Source organism: Excalfactoria chinensis, chromosome 5 (genome assembly GCF_039878825.1).
Source record: "Excalfactoria chinensis isolate bCotChi1 chromosome 5, bCotChi1.hap2, whole genome shotgun sequence".
NCBI lineage: Eukaryota > Metazoa > Chordata > Aves > Galliformes > Phasianidae > Excalfactoria > Excalfactoria chinensis.
In genome coordinates, this window is record NC_092829.1 from 22175230 (window position 1) to 22191662 (window position 16433).

Consider the following 16433-nt stretch of genomic DNA (forward strand, 5'->3'; position numbering starts at 1 on the left):
TGATGCTACAGCTGACATATGCAAAAGTACACCAAATTAGCTTTTCAATTCAAGAGAAAAATCTGCTTATACATTACACAGGCTTCTTAGATCAGCACTTCACTCTTCAGCACAACAAACCTCAACTACTGGTTCATTCTGCATGGCACCCACCTTTCATTTGGTGCTAGTTGGGGACAAAATTAAAGTGTGAGTTCAGAAATTATGTCAGTGTAATGCTGAGCAGAAGAAACAGTGCTGGTAATTATGACAGTGCTGATTAGCAAATATAAGTTGTGTCCACATATTAAATTTTACCAGAATTTTAGAGCATTTGGAGGCTGTATTGGAAAGACCTGTATTATTTCATGAACAAGATAAAAAGAAGCAATAGTTTAGGAAAAAAAAAAAAAAAAAAATTCTTTTTCATTTTAATAATCATTTTCCCTTTTAATTTTTTGTTGTTGTTGTTTGTTTGTTTGTTATTGAACAACAGTGCTGTTGAGTTCACATTTTTCAAGGTGCGGGGCTTTTATATGCCTCAGAGATCCATTTCAGGGATCAAAGCTGTGGAAGATTTAATCATAACAGGACAACCTTATCCCTGAATGTTTAAAAAGGTTTCTAGATTATTGCCTTCCTTGGTCGTCACATGATTAAAATTGCTGAATAACCATTAGTGCCAAGTTACACATACTTAAATCTTGTGATCCTTCTTTGTAAACTAGTATCTCTATCATTGGCAATCTACTATTTGCCAGTTTTCTGTAGATTCCTGAAAATTAACAGTATCTTCCAAGCAATGAGAGCTTCCAATATTTTATTGTGTCATCAGCTTTAGAGTGCATGCCATGCAATTTCCTCTGTTTTTATGTGAGGCCTGGATTTACTGTGGCCAGTTTTATTGCCAGAGGTGATTGCAAGCATATTCATTTTCACTGCACAGTATATTCAGTGAACATATAATCATCTTTTGGAACTGTTCTGCTCTAATCTCTCTCCTCCACTAGATATGAGTGTTTAGCATAGTTTGTTCTTAGCTGTATTTGTGCGTTTTTCCCTATGCTCATTTTCACACATGGTCTCATCTTTCTAATCTCTTAAATCACTTTGGATTATTGCTGTTTCTGTTCATGTTTGCATAATTTATTATAATCTGTGAAATTTCAGATGATAACAAATTTATTCAGCTAGCAGCTGCAACATGGATTGAGGCTTTTTGAGAGACTGAAAGTGGGAAGAAATTCTGTAGTCTCTTTACCAGTAGGAAACAGCACATTTTCTCTGAGAGAAGGCATAATGGTTCACATGATCTGAATCCAGCCAAGTGTGATCTAGCTCAGTTCGGGTAACATAGTCTTGTAAAGCACACATCTCCATGAAATATATTTTTAAAATCATTAGCTCTTAAGTCAATAATTTGCCTCTGGAATTGAGCAGACATTCCCTTTTGGTTGAAGCTCCAGAACCTGCTCATGATCCCATAGCAGTTCAGACATGCTACCATTTTCAAAGGGTTAAGTCAGCCATGGCAGCTAGAAACCTGCTCCTGTGCTGCTGGAATTGCTGCTGGAATTTGGAGTAAAAAAAACACCAACCAACCAACCAACCAACCAAACAACAACAAAAACCAAGTGTGATGGGACAGAAAATGAAACAATACCAAAGATTTCAATGCTTTCCCAGCATCTCAGAAGGGTTAGTACCTTAAGAAATGGAAAACATACATCTGGTTGATAAGTAGGCATCCTCTGATTGGATTTTCTTCTACCCTCAATATTCTTTTGCTGTTTACTAAGATCTCCCTTTGGATATGAAAAATGCATGATGGGGAAAAAAGCTAAAATGTCAAGTTTGGTTGTGTTGCAGAGCTATGCAGTCTCCCTTTACACCAGAGAAGGAGAATTGGCTCATAAGCCTAGGAATACCCTTTTCAAGAGACAGGAAGTATGAAATGAATCAAGAGAAACAACTGATTGTAAAGGAAATCTGGGGGAGGGAACAGGAAAATGGTAAAAGATAGAAATTAAGCGACAAAAGGAAACACCAGGTAGAAAACCTTCATCAGCACTGCTGCTGTCCTAAGAAAGAAGCTGAGCAGATTGCAGGTGAGGAAGTAGTCTTGCCCTACAAATAGTGTGACAAACTTGTTCCTCATTGTATGGCGACAGGGCAACCCTCCTGCAACCTGAGGAGTCAAGGCTTTGAAGATAAACTCATGAGCATACAAAAGTTAAGTAATAACCAGAAAAGTAAGGCTGGTATGCTTAGTATGCTTAGAATTAACACATGTCCCTCCCTCCATGAATGCACTCAGTCAAGGCACAGCCACTGTGGATGCAGCTGAAGGATTGAAAGGGACACGAGGCAAAGAGAAGGGCAAGGTGATGATGTGTCCTTGCAGGGAGAGGATGTGCCATAGAAGCAGCTGCAGCCCGGGTTCAAAGCCTGGTTAAACCAAAGATGCCAAAGCAGCACACTAGGCAGGCTATGCTGCCAGCCTGACATGCTGTGTCTTTGCAGCCATTGATATGGTCTTTTATCAGAGAACTGCAATGGACCTGAGCTGAGAAAAGCTCACAGTGAGACTTAACAAAGGTGCAAAAGTTAAGAGGTTCCCGCAGTTTTGGGAAAACCATGTGTTTGACACATTGTGGAACCGCATACAGCATGCCACACCAAGCGTGGACAGGCACGTGTCCCTCCCGGGGGTCAAGGGACGAGGAGGACGGGCAGAACCTGGCCAGGACAGCCAGCCCTGCCACAGCTCCCATACTGGAGCCCTTCAGTGCTGAGCAGCAGTCGGCCGCGGTGAAATCCCGCACGCCCGGAGAGCCCCCATCACGGCCGCAACATCAGCCTCCGCAACACGGCCCGCGATTGGCTGTTGCTCCTGTCCATCATCGCGCGGGGCGGCCCGCGGTCACGGCCGCCCGAGCGGTTCGTCATCGCTGAGCGACGCAGGGCATGTCGCTGGCGGCTGCGGCCCGGGCTGGTGTCATGGCGGCGGCGCCCGGCCTGCCGGAGCTCGGCGAGCGCTCTCCGGAGGCCGGAGCCAAGCTGGCGGCATCGGAGGTGGCGAGTAGCGCCCTGCGCTCCCTGGCCGGGCTGGTGGGGCAGGTGAGTACGGGGTGGGAGGAAGGGAGGACCGGGGCCGGGCCGGCTGTGGGCCCGCTCCTGTTGTACTCGCCTTTTTGGGCGGGCATCTCTGCTTGTCTCTGTCCGTGGGACTCTTCGGGGATAGGCTTAAAGTAGAGGGAGAAAAGGAGCCCGCAGTAAGGGAGGCTGTCACGTCTGCAGGTGACAACGGGAACGGTGGGGTTGCGTGCGTGGTGGTACTGTAGGCTGTTCGGGGTTTTAGTGGTGATGAATTATGTAGCAGATAGCGCTGCAGTGGTGGGAGGCTCTTATCAAGAGAAGCTGCCAGTAACAACTTAATCATTGCCATCAGTAATTTACAAGTTAACTCATCTTCCTTTGTGGAAGCACAGATGTCTTTCTGTAGAGGCAATAGAAGGGCAGTCGTGCTTTTGCAGTTAGATGGCAGTTTGAAGGTCTGGGGTCAGGTGGCGAGCTTGTATCCTGGGGAGGTAATACATTTAATATTAGAGTTGCTGCATGCCCTCAGGTGGATTGCAGTAGTTGTGGAACAGAATACAGGTGTTTGTAGACACTGGTGTTTGGAGTGTGTTCTTTCTGTGACAACTTAAAGCCATTTCACTGCATGCTGTGCTGAACCTTGGGTAGGTAGGGGTTTGGTTACCCTGTCTTAGCTGATGAGACTCTTCAAATTGCTCACTCAAAGTCATTCCAGCTGTCCAGTTACATTCTTACCTGTCAGCACTTGAGTTCTGGTATACTAGTGGTGTTTTAGAAGCTTATCCTCTTCAGATATCCATCTTGCACTTTTGAATGATGCTTCAGGTCCCTTTCTCCCTTGTATTGAGATGGCAGAATGTTTGCCAGGTCTTCATCTATCATAGTTTGCAATTTGTCATAGCAATTTAAGCAAGATTTATGCCACCAAGTTGCACTGGAAATAGGAAAAATAAATATGTATGTATATATAATATGTATACAATGTATGTATGTATGAGCAATATATATTGAGCAGTGACTTGCAGATTAGGAGGGCATCTGAAGATATCAACTCATGAAACCAATATGGCAGATCCTGAAAAGTTCTTTTAGTCCCAAGGGATAATTTGTGAAGTTCATAAAACAATTTCAAAGATCAGGAATAACTTTTGTTTCTGCAAGTTGCTGTTGAATAGCCTCAAGACCTCTAAATCCATGAAGGTTTTGAAGTTATCAAATTATAGAATTTATAACCCTTCTTTTTACAGTTCTTAGAGGATGTAAAATAATGAGAAAAATAAGTGTGCACTGTTTGAAATGTGTTTGGTTGCAGGAGGAGTTTGTCCTTTACTTAACAGTGTGTGTGAGTTTATCCCTTGCCTTTAGATTCCAAGTCAGAAGGTATTGTTTTTCACATTGCACCATACCACTGGAGGATACAAGAAGGGGGCTTACTAGGCCATTACAGCAGGACACATAGTTTGTCTCTTATGGTAGTGTACCTCTGTAGCTGTTTATCCTATCAACGCTCTGTAGTGTAGCATGTATTACTCTCAAAACTTTGGGAAGAAATACTTACTTCAGATATCTTAGATGATATCTTACTATTAGATGATCACACAGTCACAGATGTTTGACTCCTAAGGTGAAGTTTTATTCTACTAATTTCTTAATACATTCTTATGTTTCTGAGGTTTCATAACAATTATTTACTAAAACATTATTTTCCTTGCCTCTTATGTAGATTAAGTACTAACTAAGAATAATGTTTGTGAAAATTACCTAAAATACATTACATATCTAATTAGATAAAAACCATGATTCAGTTAATTCATAGTGCATTGGAAAACAATGCAAATCTATTCACTGTTCCCTTAGATGCTTATTTTTTTGTCTCTAAAGGTTAGTAGATCTTCCATCTTTTTTGCTATGTAACTGATTCGTAATATAACACTGGATTTAACAAGGCTAATCTTTGGCTAAAGAAATAGGGTTAAGGCTGGTCCTTCTTTATGTATGATGTTGCAATATTGCTTGGTTTGAAAACGGATGTAGAACAACTTCAGGTTCTACTTCTTTGCCTTCAGTGTAATGGAAACATCTTGATTTTATTTTTTTCGTAATATGCTCTGCTATGAACAAGTACATATGTACTCTGCGTTCATAATAGTTGATGCCGTTGGAAGATAGTGGTTATTAGATCATGCGTTCAAGGTTGTTTTTATCACTGATGTGATACATAGGAATGAGATGTCGATGTACAAATTTGCTTGTGACTTGGGATTCTGCATCTAAAGCAGAGCACCTGTAGGTCCTGTTGATTTCAAACCATTGTTTTATCTGTATTTATGATTTGGGATATTGCTTAGGGGATATTTGGTTGGAAAACAACCTAGTTGGCCTGTGAAAATGGAAGTGTTCGTCCCTTCTAACATCTTGTCAGAAAAGCTTTAGTGTAACGAATGTGTCAAAGAGCTGTGTGGAAGTACATAAATAATTAGTGATTATTACCAATCAGTTCTTTATCAAAAAATTAAACTGAATTTTTGGTTTATAGAAGGTAGATAATTCCTATAAATATAACTTCAGGTTTCCTGTGCGTGTTTCTCTTTGTTGTTTTGGGAATTAAGTGCTGCCATTTCTCAGCAAAGACAACAGGATGTGGCAGTTGCCATTTGTTTTGAATGCTCATGAAGGGATACACGGATTTTGAAGTGGGTTTGACAGTGATGCTGTGTGATTGTTCAACTGGAAGATTTTGTGAAGACTTTAACAGTATTATTTTTGATATAAAGCCTGCTTTGGGTTAACAAGTACGAATGGCACAGTATCAAGACCCTGGCCATCATATAGGCCAATACAGCCTTGTACGTTTAATTCACACACAAGTACAGGAGAATGTCATTCTGGGTGGGTGTTTCTTCCTGCTGCTGGTTCTGTTATCTGTTAAAGAAAATATTTGAGTGATTAACATGAGCAGTATGCTCAAGTACAGTGGTTAATTGAATAGAGAACTTACCAAAGTTTAAGGTCAAATTAATACAGTGAAAGTATGTTTAGATAGTTTGGATTTTCTAATTTTCGACCATTTTCTAGTAATACTATCTTACTTCGAAAGTGATGGCTACTTGAATTATAATTAATGTCAAACCTATTCTATATCTTTATATATCTATATCACCTTTACGTGGGGTCTGCATGAGATTGAGGATAATTGTTGTCCTGTAGGTGTCCTGTATGCTTTTCTGATGTTAATACGGCATGTATGTACTGGTTGTTTTTTTGTTTGTTCTTCCCTGTGGAAGCTTAACCTTGGAGACGATGTCGTGAAAGTTGTAATCGACTGGAGCAAGCTTCAGAGCACATCAGCACTTCAGCCAGCATTGCTCTTTAGTGCACTTCAGCAGCATATTTTATGTTTGCAGGTAAATATTACACTGGACACCTTCAACTTGACTAAAGTGGTCAACAACCAAATGTAGCCACACTACCTAAACTGAAAAAATTTAGTTGTTTTGATCTTACTGCTATGTTCAACAAAAAAGAGTCCATGAGTATTATACACTTGAAATCCTGGTATGCTTCATAGGTACCTGCACTTACAGATTTTTCGGGTTAATGGTGGGAATAGCCACTGTAGGTGAGCAGGCTGAATAAATGCAGCCTCATTGATTTCTAGACTTGCATTGTAAATGTGATACATTTCCATCTATGGTGGGTTATAATTAAGCAATAAGACACGGCAGGTGTGTGTCATGCTATGATAATGATTCCATGCGTTGGGTGAGTTTTGAGGCTCATGGAGTGCTTTCAGTGGTTCAAGAAGTGGCATTATCCCAGCACGACACATCCTGGAGTGTCTTACTGCAATTAAATATATTTTCAGCGTAGATTTTTTTGTTTTTTTTAAAGAGTAATTTCTTTGACATTAACGTCTCATCCTGCCAAGTAGCCAGTCACTATTACTGTCATTTCTTTTAGCTATGTGAAACTTTCCAACCCTGTCAAAAGTAGCTATAATTTTGTTGCATGGTGGTATCAGCTGGTATCTGAAAGTGTTTTGACTTTGATGGCTGATATGTAAAAGGTGGGAATTTGAATATCCATTTTCCCTTCAGCAAGTCAACAAATTATTTCAAGAGTGCAGTTCTGAGACAGCGAAAAATAAATAAAGTTTCTGTACTTGCTTGTCTGCAGGCATAGGAAAATCCCTTTGTGTTTCCCAGATAAGCAAAATCTTTCTCAGAATAAACACAAAGAGAAAACAAGCCGGAAACAAGCAAGGAAAAATTACTTGTGGTGTTCCTTCAGTTCAATTTCATGAAATTTCATGAAAAGGCTTGCAAAAATCAGGCGGTATTTATGAAAAATAAATGTGACTTTCTGGAGGGAAAACAGAGAAGTAAATTTAGATGAGTTGAAACTGGTAAAAACAAAAATGAGGATTTGTGACTTCTATATATAACAGATGTATATAGACCAAGGTTTTGTTTTTACGTCTTGTGGAAGAATTACTGCAGTAGAATAATAAGCTTTTATTTTGCTGCTACAAATGTTAGTGTGCATTCTGTCATTTAATTTCATGACCTAAGTAGATAATCAGCCATGTCAAGAAAAGCATGTGCTCTGGATAATACCTACATATTTCATGTCTGTGTTCTCTCATTCACTTGGGCAACTGCAGTTTCAAGTGGAGAATGTAGTGCTCTGCTGATAAAGTAAAGGCTTTACAGTGTGAAAGCATTGGCTTTCGTGTTAAGAAGGAAGAACACTAAGCCTTACAGTTCTGAGTAGGCATTTGAATGACATGGTAGTTAAGTGGCACTGGTGCCAATGATAGAAGCTTTTGATTTAGCTACTAACACATGAGTAACTGATAGTTTTTCTCAGAAATTTGGGAGTTTTCCTGTAAAAATTGTTAAATTTTTTGTTGTTGTTTAAATTACCATTCACTGTAGGAAGCAAATGTTTCATTTCCTAAAAGTCGGTCTGTTTTAGAGCTTATAGTAATAGTGAGCCTTTTCCATTTGCTTCCCCCACCCCCCCCAAACCCTAATGTTCTGTTTTCTTTGTTCAGCCTCTTTTAGAAAAACTCCAGCCATTGATTAAAGAGGAAAGTGTAAGTCACGTGGAACCTGCAGGTAAAACAGAAGACCAAAGTTGTGAAACAAGTTTAAATGTTTATGATAGTAACTCTCAGACTGAAGAAAAGTATGCAAATTATGACTTGGGAGATCTGAAGGAAGCGCATTCTAATTTTGATCCAGAGGTGGTCCAAATAAAAGCTGGAAAAGCAGAAGTAAGTGATTTCCCCGTATTAGACAAAAAGATCCTTTTTCTTTCTAAATTTTAAATATAAAGAATGAAATAGATACATGCCATCGTGTTTGTTACCTACAGATTGACAGGCGGATATCAGCCTTCATCAAGAGGAAACAAGCTGAGATCAATGAAAATAATGTCAGGGAATTTTGCAATGTTATTGATTGTAATCAAGGTAACTGGCTAGCCAGATTTTAATCTTCATAGCAATCTAAGTTTGTTTGTTTTTTAATTAAAAAGAAAAAAGAAAAAAAGTATTTTTCAAAGGCGCTATTTTATATGTGAAATTCAACTTTATTTTAAGAGTAGCTTTAAAATAAAAGTGTTAAGAATATGCACGTGCTTTGCAGATGTTGTCATACAGACCAAGGTGGAAAACAGGGAAAAAAAAAAAAGGAAATGCTTAATGGATTCTATACGGAAAGCCTACAGCTCTTACTGTGACCAGATTACCTTTATAGCTGTTGTTCTCGATGTTTTAGTTAGATATTCCTGCCAACGTTATCAGAATTGCAATTCATATATGTCTTGGGAATTGCATATTTAAATCGAAGTTAATTTAATGCTAGCTGAATTACAAAGAAATATATCTGTAATATATCTGTAATCAGTTTTAATTATGAGCTACTTAGAATAACTATTTTATTTCAACATAACTCACACTGTTGCTACTTCTAATATACCACCTGGCACAACTGACTGTATCTGTAACCAGTCTTAAATCCATCTGGTAGACTGGATCCCTGGATCCCATTAGTACAACTACTGGCTGTGTTACCAGCAAAGACACTTTTATGTAGATAAGTAGGAAAGAGGCATAGATTTTTCCTATGTAACTATGAGCCCCCATATGCACTGTCTTTGTGAAACACTTTATACTGTTTGAGATTAAAGCTTATTTTTCCATAAGTTTCATGGAGAATTTACATAGGAGACACTGTCTGGTAAAATACGTGATATTGTTTCCTGAAACTTAATTAAGTTACTGAAGAAATGACAAGTCATTCTTTTGTATGTTCAGCCATAAGAAAATATTTGTAGAGCTTTAGTGTATTTATATTTAAATAGAAACATTAGAATAAACTGAGATGGCCTGTTCTGAGAGTCTTTCTGTCCAAGCTAATTAAAGCAGCCACAGTAAATGCAGGAAGGTGAAAAAATGATGTTGATCAGTAAACCAGAGCAGTCTAAAAATAGGAAGAAAGCAGTTTTAAGAAAGGACATAAAACAGCACAGGTGTGCAAGGAAGAAACTTCTGTGCAGGAAGAAAGAAATGACAGACAACACAATGAAATCTAAAAATTAAAGAAGAAATAGATCAGAAGAAATTTGATCCTGATCCAATACCCTTGTGTATATGTGTGCCCATATTTGTGGAGGTGACTTAGCCAGGTAAAACTGATAGGTACATGCAAGTGTATGAAATTATGTACGAGCATGTTTTCATAGGGTGAATGATTTCTGATGTTTTTGTTGTATGAAAAAATCTAATTAGATTAGATTGGTTTTGATACTGATGATGGTTAGAATATTTTAAATTGTAAATACGTAATTAGGGCCTCACTCTTCTCTTTCTTTATTGTTTTTATTTTTTTTCTTATTACTATTTATTTAGAAAATAGCTGTGCCAGAACAGATGCTATTTTCACACCCTATCCTGGATTTAAAAGCCATATCAAGGGTAAGCAATTCTTTTCATATCCATTTATTACGAATGTTAAGTTAGAGCAGTACTGATAAATTTTGGCTTAGAATCTTTTTCCAGAGTTCTTACAAGGAAACTTAACAAATTGATTTATGACTCTAACAAATACTTTAAATCTTCCCTTACCTCTTCAAGTCTTTTTTTATCCCATAATTTCATCAGTAGACTATTGGTTATGCACTGAATACCAAATCCTTTGATGAATAGCCTGTTGTCATTGCCTGAAAGCAAAGATGAAAAACATAAAGCAGGGCAGAGAAGCTGAGCATTTCTTAGCTTTTCTGCTAAGGTAAGGCCATCAGTCCCGTTAAGGAATCGATTAAATAAAATTAACTTCTATTTTAAATTAATCTCAATGTAGTTACATTGAATTAGAAAAATAATCCAGGGGCACACTGAAAGTTCCAAGACAGGCATAGGAATTTGATGAACAATGTTACCACTGCACTATCTTTTGCAAAGGAATGTTGGTGTAGAAGTTACTGTACAGCAGATATCATGTCTAAAAGGTTGCTTGTTCACAGGTTTCTCTGTGATTAAAACAGTCAAAATCCAAGAATGGAAGTAACCATCTGTTTCATTTTTTTTTTAAGAAACTGCTCTGAAGCACAATGCTGGTTATAAATATTTAGGGGTCTGGTGAATTGAAGTGAGGGAGAAGTAAATTTGAGTCAAGAATAATATTTGACTATGAACCTTTTTTCAGCAACCGCTTTTTAAAAATGCCAGCAGTAATTTTTACCTTGAATTATAGCTTTAAGGTTACAGTTCAAGTAACTGAAACCTGAACAGTATCTGAAAGTTTAATAACACAGAGAAAGGAACTGGGAAGCAAGAATTTAACTTGGCCGTTTCAACTTAGTGTGAGGCGTGTCAGTGTGCTGCAGTGCTTGGAATCACCAGTGTAGTCTTTAACTGTGCAGTACCCTGCAGAAATCCTGTTTGAAAGGACTTGAGAAATTACCCCGATTAAAGACAAGTGACCGAAGTGTTTTTGATGAAGACACAATTCAACAGGGGCGAAAGATGAAGCAGGTGAAAATTCAATAAGGCTGCTACCTGAATAAAAAAAATTGGAGGGAACTTCCTGAGATTTATAGTTGTTCTTACAATTGCATGTTTTCCCTTGACTACATGTATTTATGGTTCTTCCTATATTAGATCTCCCTCTTCTTTGCATTTAGAACATTTCACACATGCAGCTCCTGACAGATATCTATTTTTCTGCTGTTTATCTGCAGCTGATGACATGAATGTGGTGGTTTTTTTCCTCTTCCTTTGCAAATGTAGTCCTTGGTTTTTGTTTAGTTTGGTTATTGATGTATTTAAAAATAAGGACTTATGCTGAACTTTTGATCTTGGTGTTTGTGAGACCCTTCAAGTACAAGATCAGTGGAATAGATTTAACACGCAGCTTTTCAGGTTTTAGTAATACTAATTATTTAATGACATTTTGTTTTAATTATGCATATGTTGATATCTTTCATGTGCATGTGTGTTAAATTTCTGTTCTCTTTACTTAGTTTCTAGGGTAGTAAATACATATGGGCCTCAGACTAGATCTGAAGGAACACATGGGTCCAGTCATAAAGCCAGTGTACCTGTTCATGATTGTGGAAACCAAGCTGTTGAGGAGAGACTGCAGAACATTGAGGCGCACTTACGGTTACAAACAGGTTCGTACCACACTTTTTGACATAGATGTGTCAGTCTGTGCTACAGTTATCATTCCTGTAGTAAAACTGGGCAAGCCAGTAAGTTCTGCGACAGTAAAAACAGTAGGCTAGATGCACTGAAGAGTTTTATCACCCAAGTACTGTAGTCTTAATATTTTGGACCATATGCCCAAAATGAAATCCAGATTTATTCCCAGATTAGGATGCAGAGTGGATAAATACACGTCCTGGTCAGGACTAGGTAGTCATTCTAGTTGGAATACCCAGTAGTTGTGATGTTGTAGAATACTACCTAGCATATATTAGGTACTTTACCTGGGTGATTTTTTTTGTTGTTCACTCTCAGTCTTATGTGGGGAAGCCAGCCCAAGCTGCTCTAGTACAGCTGCCAACAACAAGTGGCAGGTTGAGGGGGTTTGTTTGTTTGTTTTTATGGTCTGTTATTCCATTCACCACACACATTTCCCACCCCTGTTTCTTTCATTCATGGCCAGGTAAATGCTGTTCTTTGTTAAGCACAACTCATGCCTGTCCTCCAGTCTTGATACTCTGTAGATGGGCTCCCTTAAAGACAGTCTTGTATAGCAGTGCTGAATTTGTGTATTGTTTGCCATCCTGTGTGCTCCCTCCTGCTGTCTTTTTTAAATGTTTGATGCGTGACTGTGTTTCAAGAGTGATTATTTTTTGTTCCAGGGACTTTTTCAGTCATATACTCAACTTTGAATTTGTCTATTGCCTTGGCAGATCATAGTGGCTTATCAACCAGATTTTACTGTGATTTATATTAATTGCTCTTCCCTTTCATTTTCCCACCAGCTTGTTCACTGTCGGGTGCTGGTTGCTAGCTGGACTCAAAGAATGAAAAACTTGCCCTTCTTAGTTTAAAGTGTTATTTAAGTGATTTTCCCGATTTTTCTCTGTTTGTACTGCTGCACTTAGGTGGTCCTGTACCAAGAGACATTTATCAGAGAATTAAGAAGCTTGAAGATAAAATTCTTGAGCTGGAAGGATTGTCTCCTGAATACTTTCAATCCATAGTAAGATTTTTTTTCTCAACTTACAGATACTTCAGTAATTGTTGTTTGATGTACAAAGATGGAATATGTGTATGTGGAATATAGTGTAGCTGCTATTGATAGACAGCTCTGGCTTGGTGTAACAGTTACGTTTCATATATGGGCCATCTATGCAAGTTCATAGTTCTACCTAACTTGTCATTTGAAAGAAAATAGTACTTGTTGGGGGGAAAAACCAATGCAGCTACCTGAGCTTAACTAATTTTTGAGAGATTTCTTATAAAAAACAGCACACTTTTTTTTTTTAATCCCTAAGATATGAAGTGTATATAATGACATGGAAATGAACTGCAGATTTGATCTTCATACAAGTCATTAATGGCTTAAAAATCAGCTGCAGTTCTTTGGTTTTCTGTACATGATATGATTTCTAAGGGTCAGAGCGACCATTCAGAAGTTGTCTGTTTCAGGTAATTAAATGACTTTGGTTTGTTTACTGCTAGTCTACAGGCAAAATTCTGTCTCTATAAATAATAGACTGAATCCTTTATTTACCTGTGGAGATTTGGGCAGTGAGAATACCGGCTTTTACTACAGTAAAAACTGCAGAATTTTCTCACCTAATATTTTGTTCTTCCTTCTTTCCCTATGCAATAATTAGTCAAAATGTTTCTTACTGTTGATCATAATGTAATTTGTATGTTTTCTCTGGCAACCCACCAAAGAGGAATCAAGATTTAAAGATCAACCTCCATAATACGATTCTTTGTTTTGTTTTTTTTCTATGCTGGAGGCCAATGAAGTTCTTGTTCTTTGAGGCCATTCCTTCAAGTTGTAGGGAGTTGAAAGTTAAAAGCATGGACTTTCATATGCTGGAATTTCTTTTTAAAGTACTTTAGGATCTATCTCTATGTGGATATGGGAGGAAAGAAAGCGATGGTGGCAAGATTAGTATTATGGACTAATTGCCTTTTTTTTTTTCCTCCCAGTGATTTGCATAAATATTTGTGTGGATACAGGAAAATCTTAAACAAAAAATATTGAGAGTTTCAAGAGCTGGATATTGATCTTTGTTTTTACTGAAGGAAGCTCCAGTTAAATTGCTGGTGAACGTGTTAGCTGCCAAGCACAGAGAAGCTTTGACAGCTTCTGACTGCTCTCCAGTGATATTTTTCATGATCTAAAGTACACTTAATATAAAAAGATTTCTTTAATCTTTGAAATGGCAGCTAGTGTTCCTTCTGTTCTTTTAAGACACTTGTCAACATTGTTACTGACTGCAGACTTCAGAATTGCCTGCAGTAACATCCCCAGTCGGTGTAACATTAAGTCTGTTTTGATTGTCTTTTCTTTAGAGCTGTTCTGGCAAGAGGAGAAAGGTTCAACCTCCTCATGTAAGTGTTATTAATTTTTACTTACTTTCAGTTTAGAATGTTTTGAGAAAGAGAAGTAAACAGAAGTTCTACCGAGCAAATAACTGACTTTTGAAAGACAGCTGTATTAGTATTGGGTAGCTTGCTGCTAAAGAAAGGGAAGAAAGAAAGAAGAAAGGTAACAGATGTCCCAGTGAAATGAGACTTATAGAAGACTAAGTCTGTACTAGGTGGGGTGTTGTGTTAGTCTTTTCACTCGTTGAAAAATATAATGAATTAGCTCTGTGATAGATACTAACTGGAAATAAGCAGTTTGTAAATTCTTTTCAGCTTCTTTGTAGCATCTTCAGATTTGTTTGGTTTTTAATTACACAGAATCACAGAATTGTAGGGGTTGGAAGGGACCTCTAGAGATCATCGAGTCCAACCCCCTGCCAAAGCAGGCTCCTTACAACACATTGCTCAGGTAGGCGTCCAGGCAGGTCTTGAATATCTCCAGAGAAGGAGACTCCACCACCTCCCTGGGCAGCCTGTTCCAGTGCTCCATCACCCTCACTGTAAAGAAGTTCTTGCGCACATTCGTGTGGAACTTCCTATGCTGAAGTTTCAGCCCATTTCCCCTAGTCCTGTCCCCACGCACTACTGAAAACAGACCAGCCTCGCCACTATGGCTCCCACACTTCAGGTATTTTTCAGGTATATATATAAACCTGGATCAATTGCTTGATGAGTTTAGGAAGAGGTGATAAAAGTGGAAGTGGCTGGCTCAGCAAGAGTTCTAGAGAAAGACCTGACATTATAGAGGATATAAGCTTAAGTAAGTCAAGTCAGTGAGAATTGTGGTTTTTGCAACACTGTCACATCAGAGACTACATTAATATATGATCAAATTTCTCCTTAATGTACAGGAGACCATAGCTGACACACAGTCTGCCACACATCATCACACTTGAAGATGGGTGACTGGGAGAGCACTGAGAAAGGGATGTGGGCCATACGAGCCTCAGGGAACTAAGCTTATTCACAAAAAAACAACAACAACAAAAAAACATCTTTAGTGCGTGTAGAGGGAACTGTTAGCTAATGGTTTAAGCTGGTGAAAGAGCGTGGCTGGCCTAGGAATCACAAGCAAATAGTTTGCACTTTTGCTTCCCCTGTGACCAGATGGGGTGGACCTAGAATGGAGCTGCCCTAGGCTCCTACAGGGCCAGGCACTGAAGCAGTTAGAAGATGTAAATGCTCATGGTTTTTATTTTGATCTTCTAGCAGAACTATTCGTTGGCGGAGCTTGATGAAAAGATCAATGCTATAAAACAAGCATTACTGAGGAAAACAAAGGAAAGCAAGTCCAGGGAGGCTGAGCAACTTCTTCGATAATTAAGAAGTCTTCAGAATCTCATTGTGTTTCATACTTATCCAAGCTGTAGACCAAGTGGTGTTCATCGAAAATGACTTCAGCAGTGAAAATAAAGCATGTGTGTATAAGCTCTTTTCAGATGTTTTTGAAACCTTGCTCTCTGAAGAACTCATTTAAAAACAATCTTGTGAATGAAATAGTTACTTTAAAATGAAGAATGTTTTAGAAATAGCATTCTAATAATCCACTCCCTTCTGTTATAAAGGAGGATTGTAGTATCGTTCTTATGTGGAAGGTCTTATCCCTCATACGAAAGCCACATCTCATCTGTACTTCTTGATAATCAAGTATTCAGAAGGGCTGTCTTTTGAATATTTTTTCATGTAAATGGTTTGCATTGACTTGTGAAATAAAATGAAATATGTCCTCATAAATGTCTGAGTAAAGAATAAAAAGGGTATTGCAAAAGTTGCTGCACGCGTTGTTATCCATGTGTTTTCTGTATTTGTCGTCATTCTCACAGCAGCTGTAAACTTAGTGAATTGTGTTTTTGCTATATTTATTTCAAACAAAGATGATACAAAAACTCTGCATTTGTAAATAGAGACAGGTACTTGTTTTTAACTTTGCAGTGTATTAAAATAATGCAAGCTTCAGTTTGTGCTAACAAACAGATGTGCTGTGTTCTAAAAACCATTCGAGGGGAGTTGGTAGGAGGCACCAGCTTCCCTTCCTTCCTTAAAGTTGTGCCCTCCCACCAATATTCCATTACTTCTTGTTGCCATGTGACAGATGGCAACAGAGAGGTGATCTGACACAATGGTGTCTGACTAGGAAGTGCAGATGAAGCAAAGATGGGGAGCTGAATTCCTCCTTGTTTAAAGAATTGCACCCATTTCAGCATTCGTGAACACTTATGAATACCAA

The 16433-nt window shown here is 38.4% G+C and overlaps 1 protein-coding gene across 2 annotated transcripts; it reads left to right on the forward strand.

Annotated features, from left to right (window-relative positions):
• The first annotated feature begins 2929 nt into the window (after window positions 1-2929).
• Window positions 2930-16171, forward strand: MBIP (MAP3K12 binding inhibitory protein 1). 2 transcript variants are annotated; one of them, XM_072337844.1, is made up of 9 exons: window positions 2930-3099; window positions 6363-6482; window positions 8135-8356; window positions 8458-8554; window positions 9995-10060; window positions 11608-11760; window positions 12700-12797; window positions 14132-14170; window positions 15416-16171. In XM_072337844.1, exons 1-9 carry the CDS (start codon window positions 2947-2949, stop codon window positions 15524-15526), a joined length of 1059 nt encoding a protein of 352 aa, XP_072193945.1. In that variant the 5' UTR covers window positions 2930-2946; the 3' UTR covers window positions 15527-16171. The 2 variants fall into 2 exon arrangements, with proteins under 2 accessions (XP_072193945.1, XP_072193946.1); XM_072337845.1 differs by having other exon boundaries at window positions 15419-15982.
• Window positions 16172-16433: the final 262 nt, after the last annotated feature.

Excerpts from the sequence above, each read along its gene's own strand:
- MBIP (XM_072337844.1), top strand. The coding sequence starts at position 2,947 with ATGTCGCTGGCGGCTGCGGCCCGGGCTGGTGTCATGGCGGCGGCGCCC. Across the intron at positions 3,100-6,362 it reads TGGCCGGGCTGGTGGGGCAG|CTTAACCTTGGAGACGATGT; the intron begins GTGAGTACGGGG and ends TCCCTGTGGAAG. Across the intron at positions 6,483-8,134 it reads AGCATATTTTATGTTTGCAG|CCTCTTTTAGAAAAACTCCA; the intron begins GTAAATATTACA and ends TTCTTTGTTCAG.